A 16,497-nucleotide genomic window follows, 5' to 3' on the forward strand; every position below is an offset into this window, starting at 1 on the left:
TGCCCCAGGTCACACAGCAAATAAGTAACAGAGCTAGGATTGAAATCCCAGCAGTCTGGTTCCAGAGCCCCTCCAAGTAACCAGCACAGGACGCAGCCAGCCGGGGTGGGGCAGGTGGGTAGCTGGGTGGCTCCCCCCACCCCAGGCCTCGGGTCAGCCCAAACAGTTCTCCAAGCTTCTGGCATTTCCCCTGCCAGTTTCTCCCTCTGGAACCCCAGCTCTTACAGGGTCTGGGTTCAGGTCTGGAGATGAGTTTTTTTAAATGCTAAAAACAAGGGGCGCCTGGCTGGCTCAGTCAGTAAAGTGTGTGACTCTTGATCACAGGGTCGTGAGTTCAAGCCCCACTTTGGGTACAGAGAGTACTTAAAATGCTAAAACCAGGAGATGGGAGGATCAGTCTTTCAGTCAATGGCAGATCCCACTCTTTTCTGTGCTGTATTTGTCTGCTCTGGTGGCTGAACATACCAGGAAGTCACTCAGTGAGCCTGGTATAAGGTGGAGCATAGGAAGTGGAGAGGTAAAGCTGTGGTCTATGGGGAAGGGGGATGAAGGGGGTCGGGGGTGGGGTGTGGGGGAAGGTGGAAGACAAAAATCCGGATGAGTCTACTCAGGCTGTCACAACAAAGTACCGCGGACTGCAGGGGGTTAAACAACAGAAATTTATTTCCCACATTTATTGAGGGTAGAAGTCCAAGATCAGGGTGCTGACAGGAGTGGTTTCTTCCGAAGCCTCTTTCCTTGGCTTGTAGACAGCCCTCTTCTTGATGTGTCCTCATATGGTTGTCCCTCTGTGTAAGTTGTATCCTAATTATAATGATATCAGTCACAATAAACTAGGGCCCACTCTAATATCCTCATTTTCATTTATTACTGCTTTAAAGATCCTATCTCTAAATACAGTCACATTCTGAAGTACTGGGGGTTAGGATTTCAACATAGGAATGGAGGTGACACAGTTTAGCAGATAATAGGATCCTAAGGAAACGTACAGGCTGGAGTTGTGTGAAGTTTTGAATTGCTTAGAAAACATTTTAGACGGGCACCTGGCTGGCTTAGTTGGAAGGGCATGTGACTCTTGATCTCAGGGTTGTGAGTTCAAGCCCCACGTTGGGTGTAGAGATTACTCAAGTAAATGAATAAAAATAGAAACTTAAAAAAATATATTTTAGACATACCAAAAAGTATAAGGAATAATATAAAATATACATAAATGGGGGTGCCTGAGTGGCTCAGTTGGTTAAGCATCCGACTCTTGGTTTCAGCTCAGGGTCGTACCATCAAGCCCCGTATTTGCTCCTTGCTGGGTGTGGAGCCTGCTTAAGATTCTCTCTTCCTCTGCCCCTCCCCTATCTCCCTCTCTAAAAACAAAATAAATAAGTTATGTACACACATGTCTCCCTCTCCCACTCCCCGAGAGACACAGCGAGAGAGGGAACACAAGCAGGGGGAGAGGGAGAGGGAGAAGCAGGCTTCCCGCAGAGCAGGGAGCCCGATGCGGGGCTCGATCCCAGGACCCTGGGATCATGACCTGAGCCGAAGGCAGATGCCTAATGACCGAGCCACCCAGGCATCCCAATAAATAAAATCTTAAAAAAAAAAAATGAAATGTTTCTGGGGCTGGCTCAGTCAGTAGATATGCAATTCTTGATCATGATCAAGATCTTGGTCATGAGTTTCAGCCCCACTTTGGATGTAGAGATTACTTAAAAAAGGATTTAAAATTTTTTAAAAATGAAATGTTTCCAATACAGTGGAAGCACCTTGTATAATCTTTCTGGTTATGATCACCTCCCAACCTCCAGAGGTAACCTTTTCTAGAATTCAGTGTTTCTGGTTTCCCTGCATTCCTTTATACTTCTACCACATACCTGTGCATCCTAAAATGAAATATTGTTTTTTTGTGCTTTAAACTTTATGTAAGTGGTAAAATTCTCTATGCTTTTTTATTTTTTAAAGATTTTATTCATTTATTTGAGAGAGAGAGAGAGAGCAAAGCAGCGGGAGGAGGAGGGAGAGAAGGAGAAGCAGACTGCCCACTGAGCAGGGAGCCAGATGCCAGGCTTGATCCCAGGACCGTGAGATCATGACCTGAGCCAAAGGCAGACACAACCAACTGAGCCTCCCAGGCGCCCCATAATTGCTCAGTTTCTAAAACTTGAATGAACTCATTTTATTTTTTAAAGATTTTATTTATTTATTTTATTTTAGAGGAGGGGAGGGGCAGAGGGAGAGGGAGAGAGAGAGAATCTCAAGCAGACATCCCCCTAACTGCGGAGCCTGACACAGGGCTCGATCCCATGACCCTGAGATCATGACTTGAGCTGAAGGCAGAGGCTTAACCCACTGAGCCACCCAGGTGCCCCTACAATTAACCATTTTAAAGTGTACAGCGCAGGGTATTGAGTGCATTCACAGTGTTGTGCAACCACCACTTCTCTCTAATTTCAAAATTTTTCATCACACTAAAAGAGACCCCCACATCCATTAAGTAATTACTTCCTGTTTCCCCCTTCTTCCCACCCCCTGGCAACCACTAATCTGCTTTCTGTCTCTATAGATTTGCTTATCTGTATTTTGCAACTTTTTTGCTCAACATTTGAGAGATTCATCCATGTGGTCACATTTGACCATAGTTTGTTTGCTTTTCATTCCCATAAAATAAAATCAGTTCCATCATGGGACTCAACCACATTTTGAAAAGTCTTACTCTTAAAAAGTTTTTTTAAATAATAAAATAAAATTCTTACTCCTATTGATGAATTTATGGAACTTTAAAAAAATCATTTAAAAAATAAGTATTATATGCATTGGACAACAAAGTCAAGCATCACAAAAGAAGATAAAGTGAAATTTGTCTCTCCTGATTCTTATATAACCTTTTAGCACTATGCCAGGCACACACACACAAATATATATGTGTATTTACGTTTTGTTTTGTTTTTTTAAGTATGCTCTATGGCAGCGTGCAGTCCAACACAGGGCTTGAACTCACAACCCTGAGATCAGGATCTGAGCTTAGATCAAGAGTCAGATGCTCAACCAACTGAGCCACCCAGGTGCCCCATATATGGCATGTATTTTTTACACATGTGTTATTTAATAAGCATTTATTTCTTTTAAAGTTTATTTAGGGGCACCTGGGTGGCTCAGTGGTTAAGCGTCTACCTTCGGCTCGGGTCATGATCCCAGGGTCCTGGGATCGAGCCCCGCATCGGGTTCCCTGCTCGGCGGGAAGCCTACTTCTCCCTCTCCCACTCCCCCTGCTTGTGTTCCTTCTCTGACAAATAAATAAATGAAATCTTAAAAAATAAAAGAAAGTTTATTTATTTTTTGTAATTTCTACACCCAGTGTGGGGCTCAAACCCACAACCCCAAGATCAAGAGTCGCATGCTCCTCCGACTAAGCCAGCCACGCACCCCTAATAAGTATTTATTGAGTGCTTGTTGTATGTCAAGCACTGCTTTAGGTGTTGGAGGTACAGCAATGAACAAAACAAAGTCTCCAGCTTATCTTCTAGCAGAGACAGAGGAGGCACAAACAACTAGATGTAGATGTCAAAGGATGATAAATGCTCTGGAGGAAAATAAAGGACAGTCAGGGACAGTAGTCAGGAAAGGCTTCTCATAAGGTAATATTTGAATTGTATCTATCCTCCACCGTTTGTTCGGTCGTAGGACCTGTGAATTAAACTGATAGAAGACAGATTTACAAGAGAATAAAAGTTTTAATTATCTATACACCAGAGCTTACAGAGAAAAAAATGTGGCCAAGGAGGGGGCCAGGTGCTTGAGGCTTGTATACAGTCTTAGGCTAAACAAAAGAATAGGGATTTGGGGCTTCTAGGTGGGGAGGGAATAGGGGAAGGTGACCGGGAGAAGTATGGTAAGCAAGGGCTGTCTGGTAAGGTTTGTTATGCAGATTTAAGTCAGTGACTTCTTGGAACTAAGAGTTCGTTTCTTCTGATAGGGGAGAGGGAGACATCTCTACAAATGTAAATTTCTTTTATAAATGTCAGTTTCTGTTACAAGAGCTTTTTAGAGCTTTTCCTGTGTCTGCTAGTTCTCAATGGCCTTTAGCTCAAAATACACCATATTCCAAAGAGGTATATTTTGGGGTGGCATATTCTGGTACCCTTTAGAATGAAGGCAGGACATCTAGAGCAAGACTGTTCTGGGGCAGCAAGCATAAAGACGGGAGCTGAGCTGTCTCAGCGTGTTGAAGAAGCAGCAAGCTCGGGGGCCTGGAGGGGGGCGGTGTGTGGCTAGCAGGTGTTAGCAAACCATTTACACTGCTCTGCACTATTCTCCGCCATGAGCACTCTCTTGGCCTCTGTCCCGAATCGGTCTAAATCAAGCTGCCTCATTCTGTTTCAGAAGCTGCCAGGGACTCCACCATATGGATATAGTGCAATTTATTTAACTGGTTGTAGGGTTTTCCTTCAACTTTTTTTTTTTTAAGGTAACATGAGGTATGAAGTGTGTAAAAAAGAAAACCACAGGCCCAAAATGGCATCACTTAGGCCAAGTCAGCTAACCAAGACTCACCTAACCTAACTGCAGTTTCAAACTCCCAGAAATGTAACCTTTAACCAGTCGACATGGAATTTCCTGGTCAATACTAGGAAATTTACTGATATAACCCTTCCACTCCCCTTAGGAGGGCAATCTTGCCTAAACAATGCATTCCTTGCTAATAATTTCCTTCCTTCCTCCCTCCCTCCACTCTTCCTTCCTTCCCTCTTTCCTTCCTTCCCTCCTCTCTACCTTCCTTCCTTCCCTCCTTCCCACCTCTTCCTTCCTCTCTCCCTCCCTTCCTTCTTTCCCTCCCTTCCCACCCTTCCTTCCTTCCTTTCCACCTCCCTTCCTACCTTCCTCCCTTCCCATCTTCCTTCCTCCCTCCCTTCCTTCCTTCCTTTCCACCTCCCTTCCTCCCTTCCTCCCTTCCCACCTTCCTTCCTTCCTCCCTCCCTCCCTCCCTACCTTCCTCCCTCCCTCCCTTCCTTCCTTCCTCCCTTCCCACCCTCCTTCCTTCCTTCCCACCTCCCTTCCTTCCTTCTTTCCCACCTTCTCTCCTTCCTCCCTTCCCTTATTCCCCTCTCTCTGTCTTTAAAAACCTTTCTTTCATTTGGCTCAGCGGAGCATCTCTCTACTTGCTAGATATTGGGATGCTGTTCAATTCATGAATAGATTGATAAGGCCAATTAGATCTTCAAATTTATTCAGTTGGAGTTTTGTTATTTAACAAGTGAAAATCAGGAAGTGGTTGGAATGGGTAATAAAAGGAGGAAAGATAAAGAACAGACTTGCTCTTAACAGTTGCAAAGAAAGCCCAGGGCAAGAGTAGAAATGGAGGCCCACGTACCCTATGTCTAAATATTAAGAGTTATAAATTAAATTGACACACTGTGAAATAAAAGATGTACTATTTCCCACCTTGACAAACAGACCTTCATAACAATCTGGAAGGCTAGATTTTAATTTAAAATTTCAGTGCCTTTGAAGTTCTGCACCTAGCCCAGGGCCTGCCACCCCTCTTCCCATTCCCAGCTCCATCCTGCACTGGCAAGGTCCTTGAATGAATAGGTCCAGACACCTCAGTCTGCCTATCGAGTTGCCGTCTATGCTGTCCTTGGCCCAGGGCTACTTGGGAGGATAGGCTCAGGAAAGAGGCCCAGACAGGCCCTACAAAGGGGCTGGGGTCATTTGGGCAATAAAATCCAAGATGCGCGGAGACTCAGATTGTGGGTTAAAGGATGGGGGAGAGGGACTAGGAGAGCAGGACCACTCGATTCCACAGATTTCCTGTCCCTTAGGAGGGAGAGAGCTGGAGGAGGGTCAGAGCGGGGTCCCATGAAGCACAAGACCCAGGGCAGGGTCTCCCTTTGCCCAAGTCTAAGGCTGGTGCTGCTGAGGAATGGAAACTGCCTGGTGGCCTTGGGAAAGAAACTGAGCATGGAGACAGTGGGCAGGACAGAGCAGGGAGCAGGAACCATAGCCCAGCCAGCTGCAGGGACACAGCCTGAGCAGGTAGCAGGATGGGGTAAAGTCACAAGTTCTCCAAAGCATGCCCACGTCAAGCGCTGGCCAAAGGGAAACTTGATCCTTATAAAGAAACCTCAGCTTTTACCTGCTCAAAACAATACCAGCCACTGAGACCACAAGGAGAAAGTATAAACAAGGAAGCTGTAACAATTATAAAAACACTATCAGCTCTTCTGTCGGTCAGTGAATATCATGGTAAAATCGATGGCTCTCCTGCAAGAGATGCAGAACTAGGAATGTGGGTTTTGTCACCAGCAAGACTCCAAAACCTGACCTTTACTGCCCACCTGCGTGTACCCATTCACTGTTGTTTCCTTAAGTTCTTCTTTCCAGCTTTTTTTTTTTAAGTAAACTCTACCCTCAACGTGGGGCTAGAACCCACAACCCCAAGATCAAGACAGGCAGGCGCTACTGACTGAGCCCGCCAGGCACCATATTTCCAGCTTATCTTTTAACTCAGGCAAAAGATCCCACAGGCATAGCATCCTGTGATAGAAACCGAAACTATCCTCTAAGCAACAAGGACCGCCCTGACCACCCAGACCAGTTTGAGCTCAACCAAAGACTCACAGCTGTGCAGAAAGACCTAGTATGAGAGTTATCTCTACCTCATTATAATGCTAAAATCTGATGCTGAAATCTCCACCCAAGGAGGAGCTGAAACTCATTAACGTAACATACAATGTACGCACGTTTAGGCGCATTTCCTTAAGACCCAGATGTGACCTTATGCCCACCTCTACATACAATGACAAAACTCCTCTTTCTGAATATTGATCCTAACCCTAAATAAAAGAGACCCATTCACCCCTGCTCAGGGAGTCACAGCATTGCAAGTCATAGCTTTGGAAGTTATTCCTCATGATCTCCTTATTTGCTGCAAATAAAATTTCCTTTGTCTGAAACTCCACCTTGTGTAGTCTCTAGCTGGAACTCACCAAGGAGGGAACTCACATTAGTTCAGTTGCAATCTCAGGCCTGACTTGGTGGCCAATTAACACGGAGAGATTGAGCAAGTCACTTCGCAAGAGATTTTTATGATTATTCAAAAATGCATTCTGGGGGCCTGGGTGGCTCAGTCAACTAAGTGTCTGCCTTCCGACTCAGGTCATGATCCCAGGACCCTGGGATCAAGTCCCACATCGGGTTCCCTGCTCAGCGTGGAGTCGGCTTCTCCCTCTCCCTCTCCCCCTCCCCCCTGCTTATGCTCTCTCTCACTCACTCTATCAAATAAATTAATATTTTTAAAAAACAAAAAATGCAAACCCCAAAATCCCAAAAATGCATTCCTGGAGTCCTGGGTGGCTCAGTCAGTTAGGTGTCCAACTCTTGATTTCAGCTCAGGTCATGATCTCAGGGTCCTGGGATCAAGCTCTGAGTTGAGCCCGGTGTCAGAATCTGTGGTCAGCTGGGAGTCCGCTTAGATTCTCTCCCTCTCCCTCTGCCCCTCCCCCTACTTGTGCTCTTCTCTCTCAAATAAAATAAATAAATATATAAATCTTTAAAAAAAAAACGGGGGTGGGGGGCGCCTGGGTGGCTCAGTCAGTTAAGGGTCCAACTCTTGATTTTGGCTCAGGTCATGATCCTGGTCATGGTCATGGGATCGAGCCCGGCATTGAGCTCCCCACTCTGCAGGGAATCTGTCTGTCCCTCTTCCTCTGCTCCTCCCCCCACTCACACTCTCTCTCTGTCTCTCAAATAAATGAATAAATAAAATCTTTTTTAAAAATGTATTCCTGGGCCGCCTGGGTGGCTCAGTTGTTAGGCGTCTGCCTTCGGCTCGGGTCATGATCCTGGGGCCCTGGGATCGAGCCGCACGTCGGGCTCCCTGCTTCGCAGGGGGCCTGCTTCTCCCTCTCCCACTCCTCTTGCTTGTGTTCCCTCTCTCGCTTTCTCTCTGTGTCAAATAAATAAATAAAATCTTTTTTTTTTTAAAGATTTTATTTATTTATTTGAGAGAGAGAGAATGAGAGAGAGAGCACATGAGAGGAGGGAGGGTGAGAGGGAGAAGCAGACTCCCTGCCAAGCAAGGAGCCCGATGCGGGACTCGATCCAGGGACTCCAGGATCATGACCCAAGCCGAACGCAGTCGCTTAACCAACTGAGCCACCCAGGCCCCCAAATAAATAAAATCTTAAAAAAAAAAAATGTATTCCTTTGCTGAGTGTGAATTTTCTCTTTCAAAGCTGACTGGCTGGCTCAGCATAACCTCAATGAAATCAGGAATAGAAATGTGGTCAAGGGGCACCTGGGTGGCTCAGTCGTTAGGCGTCTGCCTTCGGCTCGGGTCATGATCCCAGGGTTCTGGGATCGAGCCCCGCATTGAGTTCCCTGCTCTGCGGGAAGCCTGCTTCTCCCTCTCCCACTCCCCCTGCTGTGTTCCCTCTCTCGCTGTGTCTCTCTCTGTCAAATAAATAAATAAAATCTTTGGTCAAGCCATCTCCTGGCAGATGAGCACCCAGGCAAGGAGGACCATCTGAGAGGGAAGCCATGCCAGCCTTTCTTGGAAAGGGAGAGAAGACAGCCTTTCCAAGCACCTGTCTGCAAGTACCAGGGTGAGTAGGGCAGTGTACCTGGAAAGCAAACCCTGACATCTTGTGTAGCAGGTGATCATTTGCACAAAGGATCTCTGTCATTTACATTTCATTTAGCTCCTAGGGATAAAAGCAGACAGGCAAGGGGCAGATTCCAAGCACTCACCGTGTATAGAGTTGTGCTGGACAAAATTGAGAGCTTGCCAGTGTCTGAGAGGACTGAGGACACACATACTGAATAACAGAAGGGTCCCTTACAGAGTAATGTGTCCACACATGCCTGTGTGTGGATCAATACTAATGACTGTCATTACTGAGTAAAAGAGTGCCAAACTTGATAGATTTGATGCAATCGCCATCAAAATCCCAGCAGGCTATCTTGAAGAAATAGACAAGATGATTTGAAAATGTATATGGAAAAGCAAAGGCTCTAGAATAGTCAATCTTCAAAATGAACAGAGCTGGAGGACATACACTACCTGATACCAACATTTGCTATAAAGCTTACAATCACCAGAGGGGCACCTGGGTGGCTCAGTCCGTTAAGCGGCTGCCTTTAGCTCAGGTCGTGATCTCAGGGTCCTGGGATCGAACCCTGCATCAGGCTCCATGCTCAGCAGGAGTCTGCTTCTTCCTCTCCCTCTGCCCCTCCTCTCCCCCACTTGTGGCTCTCTCTCTCTCTCAAATAAATAAAATAAAATAAAATAAAATTTTAAAAAAGCTTACAATAACCAGGACAGTGTGGTATCAGTGGAAGGAGAGACAAATAGATTGACAGAACAGAATAGAATCCAGAAATGGATTCATACATATACAGTTAGTTGATTTTCCAAAAAAGTGCCAAGTCAGGTCAATGGGGAAAGGAATGTCTCTTCAATGAAAATTGCTGAAACAACTGGAAATCGATTTGGAAAAAAATGAATCTTGACCCTTATTTGACCTTATTCACAACATTAATTTGAGGTGGATCATGGACCTAACCTTAAACCCCAGGCCCATAAAGCTTCTTGACGAAAACAGAAGACTGTCCTTGAGCAGGATACAAAAAGGAAGAAAAACCCTGCTAAAATGGCTTCATCAGAATTTAAAATGTCTGCTTATCAAGAGCACTATCAAGAAAATAACTGACAGGGGCGCCTGGGTGGCTCAGATGGTTAAGCGTCTGCCTTCGGCTCAGGTCATGATCTCAGGGTCCTGGGATCGAGTCCCGCATCGGGTTCCCTGCTCAGTGCAGAGCCTGCTTCTCCCTCTCCCTCTCCCTCTGCCACTCCCTCTGCTTGTGCTGTTCTGTCTATCTCTCTGTCAAATAAATAAATAAAATCTTAAAAAAAAAAAAGAAAATAACTGACAAGCTGCAGACCTGGAAAAATATCTTTGCAGCCATAAAACTGAGAAAGGATGTATATTCAAGACATGTAAAGAGCTCTTAAAAATTGGCACTAAAAATAAAAACATTCCAATTACAAAATGGGAAAAGACTTCCAACAGACACCTCACAAAGTAAGATATACAAATGGCCAATAAGCAGTTGAAAAAGCCCTCAACATCATTAGTCCTCAGGGAAATGGCCAGTACAACCACAGGGAAACATGACTTCATACATACTAAAATGGCTAAAAAAACCCTGATGTTCCAGTAACCTATTGCTGCCTGTCACCCCAAAACTTAGAAATGTCAACCATTATAATCATTTTATTATCTCTTACAATTTCTTTGGGTCAGGAACTCTGGAAGGGCTTGGCTGGGTGAGACTGGCCTGGGGGTGGGGGAGTGGTCTCTCCTGCTGTTGCAGTCAGACTATGGCTGGATGTGGAAAATCGGGGACTGGAGCAGCTGGGGCCTCTCGCTCTCTCTCCCTTCACACAGTTTTATGGTCTTTCCATGTGGTCTTGTTTGGGCTTCTTCACAGCAGAGCAGCCTCCAGGTACTCAGACTTCCTTCCAGGGAGCTCAGGTCTCCAAGGCTAACAAGGATGCTGTTGCATTACGTTTTATGACCTAGCTAAGAAGGGACAGCATCACTTTCACCACATTCCATGGGTTACAAGTGAGTCAACCAAACCCACCTAGATTGAAAGGGAGTGGAATTAGACTCTGTCTCTTGATGTGGAAGTGGCAAGATTCTAGAAGAGCAAGGGGGGATGAGAGCTATTACTGCAGCCGTTTTTGGAAAATACAATCTGTGGTGGATAAACCTGTCATGAAAAAGCAGGCAGATCACACCAGGCCTTGTAAGCCACACTAAAGTTCAGTCTTGATAGGTATTGTGATGGGGACCCACTGGAGGGCTTTAAGCAAGAGAGTGAAATTAGCCAATTGTCTTTAAAAGTTCGTGGCAGCAGGTGTTGGATAAAGAATTTGCGAGGAGGGTTTGGAAGCAGGAAGACCATTTAGGAGGGGGGTCCAGAAGTTCAAGTGCCAGGCATGGCCAGAGTCCCGGCCTGGGTGAGTGTCGGGGAAGGAGGGCCGCCCGGTGTCCGCCTGTCCAGCTATTTTGTTCACTGAGAACCACGGAGAAGCACGTTTGTTTGAGACGCGTTGGGCTTGAAAGGCCACGGTAGACGAACGAGACTGGAACTCGGGAGATAAAAAACTTAGGGAGACAACCAACAGCATTTTTAAAAGGCACAGATGCGGACGTATGTGTCAGGCCAAGTTTTAGCAACTCTCCACTCACTCCTCCCGACGCGCCTCGGACCGTGCCAAGTTCTCACACAGGCTCAAAGGCGCGTGCGCACACCTACGTCCCCGGGCGGCCCCTGGGCGGCAGCTTCCGGATTGCGCACGCGCGGTGTGCGGCGGTCGCCATGGAGACGCGTGGCGCTGGCCGGGCGCTTAGCTCCTGCGGCCGCGGGCTCGGCGGCGGGGGTCTTGGGCTGTCCCTGGCGCGGGTGGCGGCGCGGAGGGCGAATGGACTGCCGCGGTGGAGCGGTGGCGTCGGGGTACGGCGAAGAGGGCGAGGACGACGAGGACGACGAGGAGGAGCGAGAGGGTGGCACTGCGGGCTCTCAGGGGGCCAAACTGCCCCCCATCGCAGGCAGCGCCTCAGAACTGAACAAACGGAAGGTGAAGAAGAAAAAGAAGAAGAAGAAGACCAAGGGGTCCGGCAAGGGGGACGGTAAGACGAGCAGCTAGCGCAGCAGCCTCAGCTCCCCGTACCAGAGTTCCCCAGTCCTCACAGAGACCCCCATCTACTTGGGAACCACTTCACACCAGAAACAGAAACTCGCCAGTCCCAAACAGAGGTCCTCCCGCTCCCCACACCTACCACTTAACGCAACACAGTGATGACCCAGCCCTCTCCATAAAAACCATACATGTCCACAGAGACCCCAAATCCTGCACAGAGAATTTTCAACATCCATGGAGACCCTCTACCCCACAGAGATCCCCAGCATCCCCAGCATCATTCCCGCAGAGCCTCCCAGCTCCACACAGCAGCTCAGCTTTGCACGGACACCCTCTCAATTTCCTAATCCCTCAGCTAAAACTCAGAATCTTGAATAACCACACTTTCCCCACAGAAACTTCAAGGCCTCCTACAGAGATTCCCTCATCTTCATAGAGACTTTCTCCAAGCCTAAGACACTAAGACACTGGTGACAAACAGGCACAGAAACACAGGTTTTTGCCCTTCTGCCCCATGTGTTAGGGCACCTGCCCTCTCGATGTTATGCAGACATCCTGTAAATGCATAGAAAGTATCTCTCCTGCACGGGCTGTCTCCCGCCACCCTCCATTCGCCAGGGCCGGCCCTCAACTGCACACACACCATCACACCAGTCACTGCTACATACTCTTGTAATCCCCAACACCCTCAACAACAGCCCCTTGTAGCATTATAACCACCAAATAAGACTAAAGCACAGATACCCCATCCAGCACACACATTCCCAGGCTACACGTACGTATGGGTACTCGGCTACACACTCATGTGCTTAAACCCCACCGGCCAAACACTGCCTGGACACATGCACGCAGGTTCTCACTCCAGTCTCTCCCATGGACACCTCACGTACATACACACACCAACACCTGCCCCAATCCCACAGAGTGCCTATATCTCACCAAGTTCCTCTCCCAGAACCCCCCAGATTTCTTGACAAAGGCACTGAGCACCCAGTTTATGGAGAGAGCGTGCAACAGTAACATAGAAGGGACCTGCCTGTGAGGCTACGTTTCCAGTGTCACTTGCATGGTCCCCTTCTGGGGCTTTGACTGTCAGGGAGGTGGCTCTCACCTCCAGCACAGGTAGTCCTTGGTTCAGGTTTCGGGGCCCTGGCCTGTAGCGTGTAGAGCTGGCACCCCCGGCGAGCTGGAGGCAGAGGGAGTGGCAGTCTTCCTCGTGTCATGCTTGTAGTTTGGGAAAGGGAGCAATGGGAGGGTTATAATGACTTCTTCAGGTGGAATCCTAATAGAAAGGCAAGGAAAAAATTCTGGAGTTGAGGTCAAAAAGCCCCATGTGTATCTGCAAAACCAAATTAGGAAACCTGTTGTCCTTTTGGCTTACTTTCCTACTCTGGAAATTATAGTGGCATGTAATTCATATGGTCAGCAGGGGACACCAAATAGTATTGGAGGAATAGGAAGGCATAGAAATGTCCAGAGAGGACTCTTTTTATTTTCTCTTTTTTTAGGGGGGATTTCTGTCTCCCCAAAAGTAGAAGGATGAGCTGATGAAAGAACCACAACTTATAGTACTTTATATGAGGGCTCTATAATTCAGGAATGCTATTAATTAATTAATTTTTTTTTTAAGATTTTATTTATTTATTTGACAGAGAGAGATACAGCGAGAGAGGGAACACAAGCAGGGGGAGTGGGCGAGGGAGAAGCAGGCTCCCCGCAGAGCAGGGATCCTGATGTGGGACTCGATCTCAGGACCCTGGGATCATGACCTGAGCCAAAGGCAGTCTTAACCGACTGGGCCACCCAGGCGCCCGAGGAATGCTATTAATTTAAAAAAAACAACTCAGTACAAGCCACACAGCAGAAAAGTATTTCCTGGTTTGGCATGATATTGGTTTCCACAATCAGATTTGGGAAGCTTTTCTGTTGTACTCCATTTCTCCCATCATAAAGAAGTCCAGACTAGGGGTGGAGTCATAGACTCCTCAAACTGGAAGGTACCTGGATGAGATATGGAGCATGAATGGCACAGTGGAAAGAATAGGAACAGGGCACCGGGAGCCAGGCCTGTGTTCGAATCCTGACCCCTGACACTTACTATGTGATATTGGTAAGGTAGACTTTCGGAGTTTCAGTTTCTTCACCTGGAAAACAGGGCTGATAACCTTTATCCAGAGGACCCGGCCTCTAGTATGTGCTCTGTAAATGGTTCCTCCTTCTCCAAAATGACTTGAGGAAAAGCCTAGAGCCGGTGGGTGTGTAGGAGGCTGGTGGGCTTGGCTCTCTGAGCCCTAGGCCAGGAGGGGCCTCCACCTCGTACACCTTCGGGGACTTGGGCAGCGCACCCCCTAACCGGCTCGTCTGCTCAGCAGATAAACATCAGAGTCCAGGCCTGAAGAGTCAGCAGCTATCCTCATCCTTTCACCACATCTTAAGTCCCAGCAAAGATCATGGCCCCAGGCAAGAGCACAAACAGGACAAAGGTGAAAACAGGCCCATCCCCCCTTACTCCTCCACTGTAAGTCTCCCCCATTTTGCTGAAATAGAAGAGAACCTCTCCAACCAGATCAACGAAAGCCTGCGTTGGGACGGAATTCTCGCAGACCCAGAGGCCGAAAGAGAAAGGATTCGCATATACAAGCTGAACCGGAGGAAGCGGTACCGGATTTTGGCCCTCAAGGGCTTCCACTCTGACCTGGGTGGCCAGGAGAACCCCGAGAACCTGCCGTACCTCCCGGATAAAGAGAGCAGCACCGAGGGCAGGCAGCCCGCGCCGAAAGCCGACCGGCCCAGCCACGGCTTGGAAGGAAGCCTCACGCCCAGGCTGCTGCGCTCTGATCTGGCTGCCGCTCTGCCGGAGTGAAAATCCAGCCCGACGCCAAGTCCGCACTGCCAGTTTCTGTGTCACAGAAGAATAATAATAAACGGAAATCAGAACGCCTGAAGGAAGCAGATGTCTGGTGCGTCGACGGGGCCCGCCTCTCCTTCCACCAGGGCGCCTTTCGTGGCCCAGGGAAGGCACAGCCATGTAATGGACACAGCTCTTTCTGGATTTTTTTTTCTTAGATAATTTGGCATCTCTTTGTTATTTAATTTCTCATCACAGATGTCTGTAATCTTCCCCTCTAAAAGACAGAGTGTGTAGATTATATCAATTCCAACTCTTAAGCTAATTTAATGGGTAAAACTCCTCACACAGCATGCTTCTCTAGGCCCAATGAAAATGCCCCAAATATCCCAGAGGCTTTTTTTCCTTTTTTTTTAATTACATACACTCCCTGCCCTTACGTGGTCTTCAAAATAACTGAGTTCCAGAACTCCATCCCTGGGAGATAATTATGAGAAGTCTCAAAAGAGGTATTGCTTCTCTTCTAAATATGGTCATCCCAGGGAACAAATTGGTGGTTGCCAGAGGGGAAAGGGGTTGGGGGTGGGGGAAACAGGTGAGGGGGCTCAATTGTACAGTGATGGATGGTAACTGGACTTGTGCATTGATCACTTTGTAGCGTGTACAAATACTGAATTATGATGTCGGACACCTGAAGCTTATGTAGTGTTACATACCAATTTTACTTCAATTAAAAAAAAAAAAAAATATATATATATAGTCCTCCTCTAATCCCCTAAAACAGCGTTTTAAGCAAAGTTCTGGAGCATTAAAAAGGTCCTACTATACTACTTGTCCTAAATTAATATTCTTCCCTTGCACCAATATTTATTGAGTGGCGGCCAATGTGTTGTGTTAGTTTGGGTTCTCCAGAAGCAGACCCTGAATCAAAGACTCAAATGGAAATAGATTATTTGGGAGCCAAAGGAAAGCTCAGTAGAGAAGGCACAGGGAGGGGAAGACAGCCAATCCAGGGACACGGTCAAGCCAGTTTCCATATTGGCTAACTGGAGCTTAATCCCACTGGGAAACACTGTCAGGATTATGCCCCCTGAGCGTGAGGGAGCTGGGCCCTTCTACTGCCCATAGGCATTGGCTGAGGGATGGTCCTGGGGTGTTAATTTCCTGGCATTTCCAGCCTGCCAAACAGGTTGGCCCAGAGGCCCTCCTCAGGCACAAAGATGCAGACTGGGAGGTGCGGGGGATGGGGTAGTCCCTATGCAACACGGTGTAGGGTCCAGGAGGGACGTAGTGGAGGTTTAAGATCAGGTTCCTGCCTTCCAAGGAATTATACTTGGAAGAAGTTGAAAGCCAGTACAAAACATTACAGAATGCTTTTTTGAAAGTGAAGCGGAAGTGGTCATCTCGGTCCCTGCTAGCCCCAGCTGACAGAGAAGCCCTCCTCTTACCTTTCCTTAAATGGCCACTTACAGAGTTGTCACATTCTGGCCATCGTATTGTGGCAAAATATAGCAAAAGGACTTTCGGAAGAGCCCCGTCCTCCCCGGCGGAGAGGGGATTAGCAGGTTCCTCTGGCAGGGACCCCCGAGCAGACAGGGATGGCCCTCCCTGGGCTGCTGTCCGGGTTGCGGGGCACTGATAGAACCAAGTGAAGAGGAACAAGGGCTTTGGTGTGTCCCCATAGAGAGGAGGAGACAGGACATATGTTCACCCTCAGCCACAGGACCTTGCCTGAGGCCCCAGGGCTCGAGGTAAAGACAGCGGAGGGTGGAGCGGCTGGGCTGCTCTCTCCCGTGCCCTCTGGATCAACTGTAGTGGCTGGGGGTGCGGGGTGTGGGAGAGTCTGAGGCCGCAGGATGCCTTGGTCACTTTGCAGTGGTGTCTTCCATGGGTGGTGAGAGTGGGGGTGGCCTGTAGTCACCTTTCTGCTATGAGATATTCTGGT

At 47.8% G+C, this 16,497-nt stretch overlaps 1 protein-coding gene and 1 long non-coding RNA gene across 2 annotated transcripts; one reads left to right on the forward strand and one right to left on the reverse strand.

Moving 5' to 3' along the window:
- Positions 1–645: 645 nt before the first annotated feature.
- Positions 646–14,561, reverse strand: LOC118522082 (uncharacterized). Its single transcript, XR_004910450.2, has 3 exons — positions 14,436–14,561; positions 12,816–12,986; positions 646–804 (listed from the first exon to the last, which is right to left on the reverse strand). It is a non-coding gene; the product is annotated as an uncharacterized LOC118522082 (long non-coding RNA).
- On the forward strand, positions 11,365–14,570 carry LIAT1 (ligand of ATE1). The gene is made up of 2 exons (XM_036070921.2): positions 11,365–11,693; positions 14,074–14,570. Exons 1-2 carry the CDS (start codon positions 11,486–11,488, stop codon positions 14,565–14,567), a joined length of 702 nt encoding a protein of 233 aa, XP_035926814.1. The 5' UTR covers positions 11,365–11,485; the 3' UTR covers positions 14,568–14,570.
- Positions 14,571–16,497: the final 1,927 nt, after the last annotated feature.

The sequence above is a fragment of the Halichoerus grypus genome, chromosome 2, assembly GCF_964656455.1.
Source record: "Halichoerus grypus chromosome 2, mHalGry1.hap1.1, whole genome shotgun sequence".
NCBI classification, from domain to species: domain Eukaryota; kingdom Metazoa; phylum Chordata; class Mammalia; order Carnivora; family Phocidae; genus Halichoerus; species Halichoerus grypus.